A 16,577-nucleotide genomic window follows, 5' to 3' on the forward strand; every position below is an offset into this window, starting at 1 on the left:
TCACCATGCTGCACCCGGCATTCATTTAGAGCATCAGGTTCAGTGCCAGAGGCTCGTGACATCACGGCCACGCCCCCTCAATGCAAGTCTATGGGAGGGGGCGTGACGGCTGTCACGCCCCCTCCCATTGACTTGCATTGAGGGGGGATGGCGGTGATGTCATGAGCAGGGTGTGACCGTGACGTCACGAGAGGTATTGAATTTCACTCTGTGCACCAAAGGTCTCAGGTGCCGCAGCTGAGATCTGGGGACCCCTGCAATCAGACATCTTATCCCCTGGAGGTGCTGGTATCATATACAATTGGTTAATTGGTTGGTGCACCAAATGGGAAATGTCAGGCGGAACATACTGTGGTGGGGGGTACAAGCCAGAAACCAAAAGGTTTTTTATGCCCCCTCAGTAAGTCTCCTATTTCAGTGATATTGGGTTTTCTTTGTTTCGGAGTATTCGGTCTGCACGTCTTCATGGATGACCTTAGAGTTAGGGTTGGAGAACCCAATGGTAGAATACTGCACCGCATCAGGATCTGTATACACCGGATCCTCTACTGCAGGAAACAGAAGGTCTTGTTGGGGATGATTATCCTAAATGGGGTCACAGAAGAGAAAAAATCATTGTCCAGTACACTCCACTACTATAGTAGTTATATTCCTGTATATAGGAGGCAGTATTATAGTAGTTATATTCTTGTATATAGGAGACAGTATTATAGTAGTTATATTCTTGTATATAGGAGCAGTATTATAGTAGTTATATTCTTGTATATAGGAGCAGTATTATAGTAGTTATATTCTTGTATATAGGACAGTATTATAGTAGTTATATTCTTGTATATAGGAGCAGTATTATAGTAGTTATATTCTTGTATATAGGAGCAGTATTATAGTAGTTATATTCCTGTATACAGGAAGCAGTATTATAGTAGTTATATTCTTGTATATAGGAGACAGTATTATAGTAGTTATATTCTTGTATATAGGACAGTATTATAGTAGTTATATTCTTGTATATAGGACAGTATTATAGTAGTTATATTCCTGTATATAGGAGGCAGTATTATAGTAGTTATATTCTTGTATATAGGAGCAGTATTATAGTAGTTATATTCTTGTATATAGGACAGTATTATAGTAGTTATATTCTTGTATATAGGAGAAGTATTATAGTAGTTATATTCTTGTATATAGGGAGCAGTATTATAGTAGTTATATTCTTGTATATAGGGAGCAGTATTATAGTAGTTATATTCTTGTATATAGGAGCAGTATTATAGTAGTTATATTCTTGTATATAGGGAGCAGTATTATAGTAGTTATATTCTTGTATATAGGAGCAGTATTATAGTAGTTATATTCCTGTATATAGGAGGCAGTATTATAGTAGTTATATTCTTGTATATAGGAGCAGTATTATAGTAGTTATATTCTTGTATATAGGAGGCAGTATTATAGTAGTTATATTCTTGTATATAGGAGACAGTATTATAGTAGTTATATTCTTGTATTTAGGGAGCAGTATTATAGTAGTTATATTCTTGTATATAGGACAGTATTATAGTAGTTATATTCTTGTATATAGGAGCAGTATTATAGTAGTTATATTCTTGTAAATAGGAGACAGTATTATAGTAGTTATATTCTTGTATATAGGAGCAGTATTATAGTAGTTATATTCCTGTATATAGGAAGCAGTATTATAGTAGTTATATTCTTGTATATAGGAGACAGTATTATAGTAGTTATATTCTTGTATATAGGACAGTATTATAGTAGTTATATTCTTGTATATAGGAGGCAGTATTATAGTAGTTATATTCTTGTATATAGGAGCAGTATTATAGTAGTTATATTCTTGTATATAGGAGCAGTATTATAGTAGTTATATTCCTGTATATAGGAGCAGTATTATAGTAGTTATATTCTTGTACATAGGAGCATTATTATAGTAGTTATATTCTTGTACATAGGAGCAGTATTATAGTAGTTATATTCTTGTATATAGGAGCAGTATTATAGTAGTTATATTCTTGTATATAGGGAGCAGTATTATAGTAGTTATATTCTTGTATATAGGGAGCAGTATTATAGTAGTTATATTCTTGTATATAGGAGCAGTATTATAGTAGTTATATTCTTGTATATAGGGAGCAGTATTATAGTAGTTATATTCTTGTATATAGGAGCAGTATTATAGTAGTTATATTCCTGTATATAGGAGCAGTATTATAGCAGTTATATTCTTGTATATAGGAGCAGTATTATAGTAGTTATATTCTTGTATATAGGAGCAGTATTATAGTAGTTATATTCTTGTATATAGGAGGCAGTATTATAGTAGTTATATTCTTGTATATAGGAGCAGTATTATAGTAGTTATATTCCTGTATATAGGAGCAGTATTATAGTAGTTATATTCTTGTACATAGGAGCATTATTATAGTAGTTATATTCTTGTACATAGGAGCAGTATTATAGTAGTTATATTCTTGTATATAGGAGCAGTATTATAGTAGTTATATTCTTGTATATAGGAGGCAGTATTATAGTAGCTATATTCTTGTATATAGGAACAGTATTATAGTAGTTATATTCTTGTATATAGGAACAGTATTATAGTAGTTATATTCTTGTATATAGGAACAGTATTATAGTAGTTATATTCTTGTATATAGGAGCAGTATTATAGTAGTTATATTCTTGTATATAGGAGACAGTATTATAGTAGTTATATTCTTGTATATAGGAGCAGTATTATAGTAGTTATATTCTTGTATATAGGAGGCAGTATTATAGTAGTTATATTCTTGTATATAGGAGCAGTATTATAGTAGTTATATTCTTGTATATAGGAGCAGTATTATAGTAGTTATATTCTTGTATATAGGGGGCAGTATTATAGTAGTTATATTCTTGTATATAGGAGCAGTATTATAGTAGTTATATTCTTGTATATAGGAGCAGTATTATAGTAGTTGTATTCTTGTATATAGGAGACAGTATTATAGTAATTTGATTCTTGCATGTAGGGCAATATAACGGTAGTTCTATCCTTCAATACATGGGCAGTATTATAGTAGATAAAGTTTGCTTGAAAATCAATTCCATTTTCTTAGTTTTTTTTTATGACTATATGGGCTTTGATTTTTTTCTGTGCTAGAAATATGTAACATATCCCTCCCCCACTTCTTTTTGGCAGTTCATACAAGAACAGGAAAAAATGATCGATATACTGATCAGACACTTACAGCTCCAGTAAACTCTGCATAGGCGTATATAGTATCTGTATTATTTATATTCATGTCTTTCAGGTTCCCTTTAATATTTTGTTGCCTTTTTCTGAAAGTAAAATGTACATGTGAGTATTACAATTCAACATTCTATGAAGACTACTGTAGATTTAATTGGCTAAAGCTAAAACACATCAGATGACTAAAATGGGACTAAAAATTTACATAAATGTCAAAATGAAAGGGGTTGTTTAGCAAAAGAAAAAAACTGTATAAGGTGTCAACAAGTATCATAAAGTAATTTACTAATATAAAGTTATTATCCATAGTGCACAGATCTCTCCCTATCAGCTGAGTTGTTGGCTTTGCGCCTCGCCCAGGGCATTTTACCCCATACAGATGTACCCTTGGTTGTGAGTTCACACTTACTTCCTGCAGAACATGATCAGTAGACCTCCTATTATTATTATTATTATTAGCCCTAAAAAAACGACTCCACCCACTGCAGCCGCCATCACGGGGCTAAATCGTAACGTTGAGCCTAAAAACAAAAGAAAAACTTTTCATTATGGCTGTCTTTACTTTTCATTTCAGAAATAAAAACACATAAACCCCAAATAAAGAAAACGCTTTCACTACAAAATAGAACAAAAATGAATAAAACTTTATTATAGATAAAAATGATGTATCAATTAAAAATTCATAAAACTAATGGCGCAATTAAAGTGGTATTCCTGGAGAAAACCTATATATATATATATATATATATATATATATATATATATATATATATATATATATCAACTGGCTCCAGAAAGTTAAACAGATTTGTAAATTACTTCTATTAAAAAATCTTAATCCTTCCAATAATTATCAGCTGCTGAAGTTGAGTTGTTATTTTCTGTCTGGCAACAGTGCTCTCTGCTGACATCTCTGCTTGTCTGGGGAACTGCACATAGTAGAATAGGTTTGCTATGGGGATTTGCTTCTACTCTGGACGGTACCCGAGGCAGATGACATCAGAGAGCACGTAGACAGAAAAGAAGAACTCAACTTCAGCAGCTCATAATCACTGAAAGGATTAAGATTTTTTAATAGAAGTAATTTACAAAATCTGTTTAACTTTCTTGAGCCAGTTGATATAAAAAAAAAATAAAAAAGTTTTTTCCTGGAATACCCCTTTAGTTCATAGATACAATACCCTCATATGAAGCCTCGCTCAGATGGTCAGTGTACTGCACAATAGGAACACTTAGATGGCAAATTTCTAGATGTCCTCTTCTAGAAAAAAAAGTGTTACCTTAAAGGGGTACTCCGCTGCTCAGCGTTTGGAACAAATTGTTCCAAATGCTGAAGCCGGCGCCGGGAGCTCGTGATGTTATAGCCCCGCCCCCTCATGACGTCACACCCCCTTCCATAGACTTGCATTGAGGGGGTGAGGTGTGATGTCATGAGGGGCGGGGCTATGCTATGACGTCATGAGTTCCTGACGCCGGCTCCAGCGTTCGGAATATTGTTACAAACGCTGAGCAGCGGAGTACCCCTTTAAAGTCTGTAATTTTACATGACTTTTCAGGATAAGCTGTTCTGTATACATGAGAAGCGACACTATTTTTGCCCATTATATAACTTTATATGGTGTTTGTTTGCAGATTCCTGCTCTGCAGGCTTCATCTATAATTTGCAGTTCTCCCAGAGCTGGTGGGCTGAGCTCCTTCCTCCACCCTCCATAGGCTTGTATTGCTTGTCCTGCACACACAGGTCAAAGCTGAGCTAATTTTTTTTTTTATAATGCAATACAGTCTGGCAGGAGGGGGGGGGGGGCAAGAAGCATAATAACAGGAGAACAATGTATTTTTGTCTAATAAGATATATTACACTTTTTTTTTTACACCAGCTGGTACTATTGATCTGTGCAAAGTTTGTTCAAATGATACAGTGTCTATTTCACCACTGTTATATACATGTTGTATACTCACTATGGTATATGATGTCCACTGTTATATAGATGTTGTATACTCACTATGGTATATGATGTCCACTGTTATATACATGTTATATACTCACTATGGTATATGATGTCCACTGTTATATACATGTTGTATACTCACTATGGTATATGATGTCCACTGTTATATACATGTTGTATACTCACTATGGTATATGATGTCCACTGTTATATAGATGTTGTATACTCACTATGGTATATGATGTCCACTGTTATATACATGTTGTATACTCACTATGGTATATGATGCCCACTGTTATATAGATGTTGTATACTCACTATGGTATATGATGTCCACTGTTATATACATGTTATATACTCACTATGGTATATGATGTCCACTGTTATATACATGTTGTATACTCACTATGGTATATGATGTCCATTGTTATATACATGTTGTATACTCACTATGGTATATGATGTCCACTGTTATATAGATGTTGTATACTCACTATGGTATATGATGTCCACTGTTATATACATGTTGTATACTCACTATGGTATATGATGTCCACTGTTATATAGATGTTGTATACTCACTATGGTATATGATGTCCACTGTTATATACATGTTGTATACTCACTATGGTATATGATGTCCACTGTTATATAGATGTTGTATACTCACTATGGTATATGATGTCCACTGTTATATACATGTTGTATACTCACTATGGTATATGGTGTCCACTGTTATATAGATGTTGTATACTCACTATGGTATATGATGTCCACTGTTATATAGATGTTGTATACTCCCTATGGTATATGATGTCCACTGTTATATAGATGTTGTATACTCACTATGGTATATGATGTCCACTGTTATATACATGTTGTATACTCACTATGGTATATGATGTCCACTGTTATATAGATGTTGTATACTCACTATGGTATATGATGTCCACTGTTATATACATGTTGTATACTCACTATGGTATATGATGTCCACTGTTATATAGATGTTGTATACTCACTATGGTATATGATGTCCACTGTTATATACATGTTGTATACTCACTATGGTATATGATGTCCACTGTTATATAGATGTTGTATACTCACTATGGTATATGATGTCCACTGTTATATACATGTTGTATACTCACTATGGTATATGATGTCCACTGTTATATACATGTTGTATACTCACTATGGTATATGATGTCCACTGTTATATACATGTTGTATACTCACTATGGTATATGATGTCCACTGTTATATACATGTTGTATACTCACTATGGTATATGATGTCCACTGTTATATAGATGTTGTATACTCACTATGGTACATGATGTCCACTGTTATATACATGTTGTATACTCACTATGGTATATGATGTCCACTGTTATATACATGTTATATACTCACTATGGTATATGATGTCCATTGTTCGCTCTGTGACCCCGTGTTCATTTACTGCTGAGCACTGAAATCTCCCAGTATCACTCAGGGTAATGTTCATGAGGTTAAGGGTGACGGTCTGATTTCTTATATTCTGGTAAATTACCAAGTCGTCTTTATACAGAGAGACGGAAGAGTTCGGGTTACTGTCTACAACACACTTCAGAGTGATAGAATCCCCGTCCTTCACCATCACATGGCTGGGATCATTGGTATCGGCACCTGAGAGAGCGACACAAGAAATAGGGAATTTATAAAGATAGCAAGATGTTTATGTATTCAGAGCTAAATCTATCTATCTATCTCATATCTATCTCATATCTATCTATCTATCTCATATCTATCTATCTCATATCTATCTATCTATCTCATATCTATCTATCTATCTCATATCTATCTATCTCATATCTATCTCATATCTATCTATCTCATATCTATCTATCTCATATCTATCTATCTCATATCTATCTATCTATCTCATATCTATCTATCTATCTCATATCTATCTATCTCATATCTATCTCATATCTATCTATCTCATATCTATCTATCTATCTCATATCTATCTATCTCATATCTATCTCATATCTATCTATCTCATATCTATCTCATATCTATCTATCTCATATCTATCTCATATCTATCTATCTATCTCATATCTATCTATCTCATATCTATCTATCTATCTCATATCTATCTATCTATCTCATATCTATCTATCTCATATCTATCTCATATCTATCTATCTCATATCTATCTATCTCATATCTATCTACCTCTCTATCTCATATCTATCTATCTCATATCTATCTCATATCTATCTATCTCATATCTATCTCATATCTATCTATCTATCTATCTATCTCATATCTATCTCATATCTATCTATCTCATATCTATCTATATATCTCATATCTATCTATCTATCTATCTATATATCTCATATCTATCTACCTCTCTATCTCATATCTATCTATCTCATATCTATCTATCTATCTCATATCTATCTATCTATCTCATATCTATCTATCTCATATCTATCTCATATCTATCTATCTCATATCTATCTATCTCATATCTATCTATCTCATATCTATCTATCTATCTCATATCTATCTATCTATCTCATATCTATCTATCTCATATCTATCTCATATCTATCTATCTCATATCTATCTATCTATCTCATATCTATCTATCTCATATCTATCTCATATCTATCTATCTCATATCTATCTATCTATCTATCTCATATCTATCTCATATCTATCTATCTATCTCATATCTATCTATCTCATATCTATCTATCTATCTCATATCTATCTATCTATCTCATATCTATCTATCTCATATCTATCTCATATCTATCTATCTCATATCTATCTATATATCTCATATCTATCTACCTCTCTATCTCATATCTATCTATCTCATATCTATCTCATATCTATCTATCTCATATCTATCTCATATCTATCTATCTATCTATCTATCTATCTCATATCTATCTCATATCTATCTATCTCATATCTATCTATATATCTCATATCTATCTATCTATCTATCTATATATCTCATATCTATCTACCTCTCTATCTCATATCTATCTATCTCATATCTATTTATTTCATATCTTTCTATCTCATATCCATCTATCTCATATCTATCTATCTATCTATCTCATATCTATCTCATATCTATCTTTCTATCTCATATCTATCTATCTCATATCTATCTATCTATCTATCTCATATCTATCTATCTCATATCCATCTATCTATCTATCTATCTCATATCTATCTATCTCATATCTATCTATCTCATATCCATCTATCTCATATCTATCTATCTATCTATCTCATATCTATCTATCTCATATCTATCTATCATCTATCTATTTATCTCATATCTATCTATCCTTCTGACCTATAGACATTTACCTTCTATTATTAAATCCATAGATGGAGAATCTGTGGGGCAAAAAAAAAAAAATAATAATTAACAAACATCTGTAAACTTTATTTAAAATGAATCTGGAAAAATCTCTTGTAAACCTATTGAACAATCGGCTGTCCGGGCATGTCGGGCGTTGCAGTTTTGCCACAGCTGGAGGTGCACTGTATGGAAAAAAACGCAGTAGAGAGATCTCAAACAACAAAGAAAGTATAAGCATCATTTAATATTCTGTAAAAATACTTCCAAATATTAAAGAGGCACTCAACTGGTGCTAGAAAGTTAAACTGATCTGTAAATTAATCCTAAATAAAACCCTTAATCCTTCCAGTACTTATCAGCTGCTGTACACTCCAGAGGAAGTTGTGTTGTTCTTTCCAGTCTGACCACAGTGCTCTCTGCTGACATCTCTGTCCATGTCAGGAACTGTCAAGAGCAGGAGAGGTTTGCTATGGGGATTTTCTTCTGCTTTGGACAGTTCCCGACACGGACAGAGGTGTCAGCAGAGAGCACTGTAGTCAGACTGGAAAGAACTAAACAACTTCCTCTGGAGCATACAGCAGCTGATAAGTACTGAATGGATTGAGATTTTTATTATAGAAGTAATTTACAAATCTGTTTAACTTTTTGGCACCAGTTAATTTTTCCCTTCAGCGTACCCCTTAAATATCCACATGGACATACAATTCAGCTCCATTAGGTAAATGAAGAACAGTACTATACAAATCCCATTAATTCTAGTTTTTAGAGGGGTTATCCTTAAAGGGGTTCTCGAGGAAAAAAACTTTTTTTTATATATATATATATATATATAATCTGGCTCCAGAAAGTTAAACAGATTTGTAAATTACTTCTATTAAAACAATCGTAATCCTTTCAGTACTTATGAGCTTCTGAAGTTGAGTTGTTCTTTTCTGTCTAAGTGCTCTCTGATGACACCTGTCTCGGGAACTGTCCAAAGTAGAAGCAAATCCCCATAGAAAACCCCTTCTACTCTGTGCAGTTCCCGAGACAAGCAGAGATGTCAGCAGAGAGCACTGTTGCCAGACAGAAAAGAACAACTCAACTTCAGCAGCTGATAATTATTGGAAGGATTAAGATTTTTTTAATAGAAGTAATTCACAAATCTGTTTAACTTTCTGGAGCCAGTTGAGATATATATAAAGTTTTTTTTTTTCCTGGAATACCCCTTTAAATTAAAAGTTATTCTGTATCCCCAGTATAGGGGATAATTAACCGATAGATGGAGGTCCGACCACTGGAATCCCCACAAATCACAAGAACAGAGGTCATGGCCCCTCCATTCTCTCGGGGACAGTCGGCCTCCATTCTCATGTTTGGTGGGATCCTTGCAGTCAGACACCCATCATGCAGCTAGTTATCCCTTATCTCAGTGGTCTCCAACCTGCGGACCTCCAGCTGTTGCAAAACTACAACTCCCAGCATGCCCGGACAGCCGTTGGCTGTCCGGGCATGCTGGGAGTTGTAGTTTTGCAACATCTGGAGGTCCGCAGGTTGGAGACCCCTGCCTTATCCTATAAACTTCTGTGGTGTCCCGGTACCGTATTGCATACCGTACCTTGTATGGTGGTCCCCAAAGTCAGAGTTACTATGTTCAGGTAGGGTCCCCCAGGTGGGACAGCCCTTAGTCGCCTCTTTTCTTTTCTGGTTTTGTGATGTCTAAATGTATATATTTAATATAATGTATATTAGTACACTTACCTTGGTAGCGTCGCAGGACCTTCGGTCATGTGACTATGTTAATTCCTCTATGGTATGTTGGAGGACCTTTGGAGGTCCTTGGGTCACATGATTACCCATAACTCTTTGTACAGATAACTGACAGAAGTATTGAACCAATCAGCTTAAGGCCAGCCCCTGCCCATATAAGGGAGCTGCAGCCAATGATCGCTCTCTTGGGTTGCTGCTCTCGTGGATGCCGGACTATGCGGACGGATCTGCGCAACTTGCAAAGACAACCCTAGGCCTGAAGCCTGCCGGCCTCAGCGTGAACTCAAAACGGGAGTCTTAAACCGAATCCCCGCTAAAGCTAGCGTGACTGCTGGACCACAACTAAATCCCTTAAATCCAGCGGAACAGCGCAAATCAGTCCCCGGACTCTAAAAGGCTTAAGGTTCCCAACCACTGTCAATCTCTAAGAGACTTTGCTTGTATAGAGACTGTTCCGGTTATAAAGCCTGCATAAAATCTTCAGTAAAAGTTCCAACTGTTCTCAGCAAACTCTCCGGTTGTGGACATTCAATTACTTCATGCCTCCCTATCGCTTTCGGGAAGGGTGGCGGTAGGACAAGCATTACAGAGGAGCCCTCACCCTGGCGTCACGAGTAGAAAGGGTTAAACAGACCCCATTAAAGTACCGCACAGCTACACCCCATATACCCTACACCCCCAAGCTACCACACTTCTAATCTTGGGATAACAATGGATTGAACTTACATTCAACATTTAGAGTTTGCTTCTCCCTTATTGTCAGGTTCTCTTCGAGGGTGACTCTACAGAACAACGGAGACTTGTTGTGCGATTTCCTCGGTGTGAATGTGATATTGGAATGGAAGGTTCTGCTGCCATCTTGGTAGGTTATATTATAGATATTCTGCCTTACACCAGTCGGGGTTCCTTCCCATGAAATACGAGATAGAATATTCCGGCATTTACCAGGACTTGTGCAGGTCAATGTCACCTCCTTTCCATCCAGCAGCCTCGGAGAAGAGATTTTAGGTTTTTCTGTAAGCTCTAAAAAAACACAATATATTGGGGAGTTGGTCCAACAATTTTAACCCCCATTCCATGTTTTTTAGTTCCTTTATTCTTTAGGCTGCGTTCACATCACGATTTCTCCATCCGACTTGAGTAAACGATTTTTATAACTTAAAATCCTGTAAAATCGTATATAAAGTCGGATCCATTGACCTCCATAAAAAAAAAAAAAAATCGGATCAATTACACACATCCGATTTGATCCGCATCCGATTTTACCCGATTTTTGTTCAGGTCTGAAATTGGGTTTGACCACCAATGGATCCGATTTTTTTTATGGTGGTCAATGGATCCGACTTTATATACGATTTCATACAATTTTAAGTTAGCAGTGCTGAGCTTGTCTGTGTCCCGGCTGCAGTCTGAGATTTAGGACTCCAGCATGAGTCTTAAATCTATAAAAAAAAAAAAAAAGGCTTGTGGCCAGGACTGGTAGGGAGACCCCTGGTGGTCCTTTGTTCAAAGTGGAAAATTAAATAGAAAGAAGCATATTTTTTAATACCGTATTTTTCGCCGTATAAGACGCACTTTTTCTTCCCCAAAACTGGGGGGGAAAAGTTGGTGCGTCTTATACGGCGAATACACTCCTATCGGGTTTGGCCCCTGTGGCCATCAATGGCCGGGACCCGCGGCTAATACAGGACATCACTGATGGCGGTGATGCCCTGTATTAACCCTTCGGACGCGGCGATCAAAGCTGACCACCGCGTCTGAAGCGAAAGTCGGGCTGTTCGGGACCGCCGCGGCGTCCCGAACAGTTTACAGGACACCGGGAGGGACCTTACCTGCCTCCTCAGTGTCTGCTCCGTGCCGGGATCCCCTGCATGGCGGCGCTACCTCCTATCCAGTGGTACTACCTCCTATCCAGTGGTCTTCAACCTGCGGACCTCCAGATGTTGCAAAACTACAACTCCCAGCATGCCCGGACAGCCAACGGCTGTCCGGGCATGCTGGGAGTTGTAGTTTTGCAACATCTGGAGGTCCGCAGGTTGAAGATCACTGTTTGGTGCAGAATCTTTTTTTTCTAGATTTTGCACCTTTAAATTTGGGTGTGTCTTATATGCCGGTGCGTCCTATAGAGCGAAAAATACGGTAACTTGCTATTGGAAAGTTATTCTGTATACATTAAAGGGGGTTATCCAGGAAAAAACTTTTTTATATATATCAACTGGCTCCAGAAAGTTAAACAGATTTGTAAATTACTTCTATTAAAAAAAATCTTAATCCTTTCAGTACTTATGAGCTTCTGAAGTTTAGGTTGCTCTTTTCTGTCTAAGTGCTCTCTGATGACACGTGTCTCGGGAACTGCCCAGTTTAGAAGAGGTTTGCTATGGGAATTTGCTTTTAAACTGGGCGTTTCCCGAGACACGTGTCATCAGAGATTACTTAGACAGAAAAGAACAACCTTAACTTCAGAAGCTCATAAGTACTGAAAGGATTAAGATTTTTTAATAGAAGTAATTTACAAATCTGTTTTACTTTCTGGAACCAGTTGATATATATATATAAAAGTTTTTTCCTGGAATACCCCTTTAAAGGGGTACTCCGGTGAAAACCTTTTTTCTTTTAAACCAACTGGTGCCAGAAAGTTAAACATATTTGTAAGTTACTTCTATTAAAAAATCTTAATCCTTCCAGTACTTATTAGCTGCTGAATGCTACAGAGGAAATTCCTTTCTTTTTGGAACACTGATGACATCACGACCACAGTGCTCTCTGCTGACATCTCTGTCCATTTTAGCAACCGTGCATAGCTAGATGTATGCTAAGGGCAGCATGGTGGCTCAGTGGTTAGCACTGCTGCCTTGCAGTGCAGGGGCCTTGGGTTCAAATCCCACCAAGGACAACAATAAATAAAGACATTATTATTATAATAACATCAGCAGAGAGAACTGTGCTGGTGATGTCATCAGAGAGCATTCCAAAAAGAAAAGAATTTCCTCTGTAGTATTCAGCAGCTAATAAGTACAGGAAGGATTAAGATTTTTTAATAGAAGTAATTTACAAATCTGTTTAACTTTCCGGAGCCAGTTGATTTAAAAGAAAAAAGGTTTTCACCGGAGTACCCCTTTAATCTATAATATATCAAAAGTTGTTTTTTTTTTTTTTTTTGATGAAAGGTACCCTTTAATAGGACTTCTATTTTTTTGTCCAAAATCAGTAGTGTAAGCGGAACAGGGGGTAATATAAGAGTGCCACTGTTTGACGGGACTTATGCACCGCAAAAATTTAAGGAAAGACTGTACAATAGTTACACTCACCTCTTACAACCACATAAGGAAAGATGTTCATATAGGTGAGCTTTGTTTGAATATCCTCCATTCTAAAAACATAGTAACTCTGGTCTTGTCTCAGTGGTTCTTCTATGTAGTATGAACAGTCTCCTCGGGTCACATTTCCGATCAGGTGGACGCGTCCATTTGTGTAAGATCTGCCATTTTCTCGAGAAGCGACCAGAGTGAGTTTTCTTTGACTGTTCAGCCTATACCAGAATCCATTGGCTCGCGTGGTTAGCCGTATTTTTGTGGGCACAGTAAATGTGCAGGGAATGTGAACGCATAGACCTCTCTGTACACTTATAGGTGATAATACATCGATTGCGTATCCAGGAGGCGTTTGACTATTGGCATCTGTATTAAAAAAGAGAATAAAAACCTAGTCATATGGCAAGGCAGTCAAGAAATTGTTGTGGTTATGAGGACTACACGTTTCGAGTGGTTACACTCTTCATCAGGTCCTTACACTTAAAGGGGTACTCCCGTGGAAAAACATTATTTTTTTTTTTTTTAAATCAACTGGTGCCAGAATGTTAAACAGATTTGTAAATTACTTCTATAAAAAAAAATCTTTATCCTTCCAGTACTTTTTAGCAGCTGTATTCTATAGAGGAAATTATTTTCTTTTTGAATTTCTTTTTTTTTTATTGTCCACCGTGCTCTCTGCTGACACCTGATGCCCGTATCAGGAACGGTCCAGAGCAGGAGAAAAACCCCTTTGCAAACCTATGCTGCTCTGGACAGTTCCTGACACTGACAGAGGTGTCAGCAGAGAGCACTGTGGACAAGACAGAAAAGAAATTAAAAAAGAAAAGGGCTTCCTCTGTAGCATACAGCTGCGAAAATGTACTGGAAGGGTAAATATTTTTTAATAGAAGTCATTTACAAATCTGTTTAACTTTCTGGCACCAGTTCATTTAAAAAAAATGTGAGATACCAAGAAGAATGAAGAACGGAGCACTCACCCGGCACGTATGCTGAGGAGGTGGCTGATCACCGAACGGGGTCTTCAGAAGGGAGGTGGTAGACGGAATGGGGGGAGCTCAGACGCCGTATCACGCCAATCGGTGCTTCGTCAGGTCGTACACCTAGTGTACGGCCTGACGAAGCGCCAATTGGCGTGATACGGACCGTGGTCGGCATCTGAGCTCCCCCCAGGATGTGTGCCGGGTGAGTGCTCCGTTCTTCATTCTTCTTGGTATTTCATGTATTGGAATTTCTCTTGTTTCTTGTGAAGCACCTCCGTTTTCCTACCTGGTTTATACACACCCTATTTCCAATCAATCATAGCATAATAGCAACAATCCAGCAACAATTCATTATTCTCCTTTTTTCTGGTGGTCACATTTAAAAAAAATTATGTTTTCCACCGGAGTACCCCTTTAAATATCCAAGAAAAAACTTAGGTAGGTATTCCTCCATCCCTTCCACCGATCAGACAATTATCCGTAGTTTCGGTGGATAGAGGATATGTTTTTGGGGGCTGGAAAAAAAAACCTTTAAGCCATCAATACTGCACATGAGAGATCATACTTACTGATCCAGAGTTGAGATGCAGTAAAAATAAACATCAAATAATCCACAAATATCCAGATTCTTGAAAACCCCATATTCTGTGTTCTGTAGGTGCATTCTGTATGGGGCTGTAATAAAATATATAGGGAATGAAAACAAATACCATTCATATACTGTATCGCAATGTATAGAACTTATAGGAGAACAGCTTGTGCAGTATGGCCGGGTTCACACATAACATTTGGAATTTTTTTTTCTTTTTGGAACACAGAGCTCTCTGCTGACATCATGACTACAGTGCTCTCTGCTGACATCTCTGTCTATTTTAGGAACTGCCCAGAGCAGCATATGTTTTCTATGGAGATTTTCTCCTACTCTGGACAGTTCTTAAAATGGACAGAGATGTCAGCAGAGAGCACTGTGGTCCTGATGTCAGCCGAGAGCTCTGTGTTCCAAAAAGAAAATAATTTCCTCTGTAGTATTCAGCAGCTAATAAGTACTGTAAGGATGAAGATTTTTTAATAGAAGTAATTTACAAATCTGTTTAACTTTCTGGCACCAGTTGATTAAAAAAAAAAAGTTTTTCCCCGGAGTACCCCTTTAAGTGTCTATATTGGTGAAGCCTTTTTAGTAACCTCTTAAGTCTTATATGATTTAACAATTCCTTCATATGTCTTGAGTATAATGCGCTCTTACCTTATGTACATAGGACACCAATGCCCAACTCCTATGGTTCTATATAAGGTGATGCTCCCTGTCGTCTTTAGGATCTCGTTGAGCTGCCGCTCATGTCTGATCTCTACTGTGCAGGAACAAGTAAGTTACATGTAACAAGACAAATTACGAAATATCCCCTGTGCACTGCTTGTCTGCTTAATCTTGCAACCACGAGGAAGTGTGTAATTATTTCTCCATCACATGACCGCAGCTACTGTATATATCTAAAGTCCTGGATTTCAACATTGACATTTATTCCAGGAATATCGCAAATGAATCTGTCCAAGATGGGGAACTCAATCGCTTCGGTTACACTTTCCAATACAATTCTATGAATTGTACCACATGTATTATCAGCCATCAATAGATACAACGGCTTCCCACTGTAATCTTCCCTAGGAGGATGAAAGAAGGACGGAAGTCTCCATATAAAGGTTGGTAGGGTCTCAACAGTCAAAGCATCACCAATTAAAGACACCATGTTAAAAAAAATCTGATTTTTTCTTTCGCTTCATCCACACATACCCCTTCCCTTCATCCACACATAGCCCTTCCCTTCATCCTCTAATACCCCTTCCCGTCATCCTCCCATACCCCTTCCTTTTATCCACTCATACTCCTCCCCTTGATTCTCCTATACCCCTTCCCTTCATCTACCCATACCCCTTCCCTTCATCCACCCGTACCCCTC

At 36.9% G+C, this 16,577-nt stretch overlaps 1 protein-coding gene across 1 annotated transcript; it reads right to left on the reverse strand.

The window, feature by feature from the left end:
• Positions 1–296: 296 nt before the first annotated feature.
• Positions 297–15,971, reverse strand: LOC130294027 (sialic acid-binding Ig-like lectin 13). Its single transcript, XM_056543386.1, has 9 exons — positions 15,866–15,971; positions 15,192–15,297; positions 13,640–14,008; positions 11,058–11,354; positions 8,588–8,617; positions 6,615–6,869; positions 3,657–3,768; positions 3,246–3,336; positions 297–585 (listed from the first exon to the last, which is right to left on the reverse strand). The coding sequence occupies exons 2-9, from the start codon at positions 15,262–15,264 to the stop codon at positions 415–417; spliced, it is 1,398 nt and encodes a 465-aa protein (XP_056399361.1). The 5' UTR covers positions 15,265–15,297; positions 15,866–15,971; the 3' UTR covers positions 297–414.
• Between the last annotated feature and the right edge of the window lie 606 nt (positions 15,972–16,577).

Source organism: Hyla sarda, chromosome 10, assembly GCF_029499605.1.
Source record: "Hyla sarda isolate aHylSar1 chromosome 10, aHylSar1.hap1, whole genome shotgun sequence".
In the NCBI taxonomy this organism is placed as follows: domain Eukaryota; kingdom Metazoa; phylum Chordata; class Amphibia; order Anura; family Hylidae; genus Hyla; species Hyla sarda.

Bases quoted from the DNA above. Each gene is read 5' to 3' on its own strand.
- LOC130294027 (XM_056543386.1), bottom strand. From the start codon at position 15,264: ATGGGGTTTTCAAGAATCTGGATATTTGTGGATTATTTGATGTTTATT. The intron at 11,355-13,639 runs GTGAGTGTAACT...GTGTTTTTTTAG, and splicing joins TCCTTATGTGGTTGTAAGAG to AGCTTACAGAAAAACCTAAA. The intron at 3,337-3,656 runs GTAAGTGTGAAC...TTTTACTTTCAG, and splicing joins CTGATCATGTTCTGCAGGAA to AAAAAGGCAACAAAATATTA.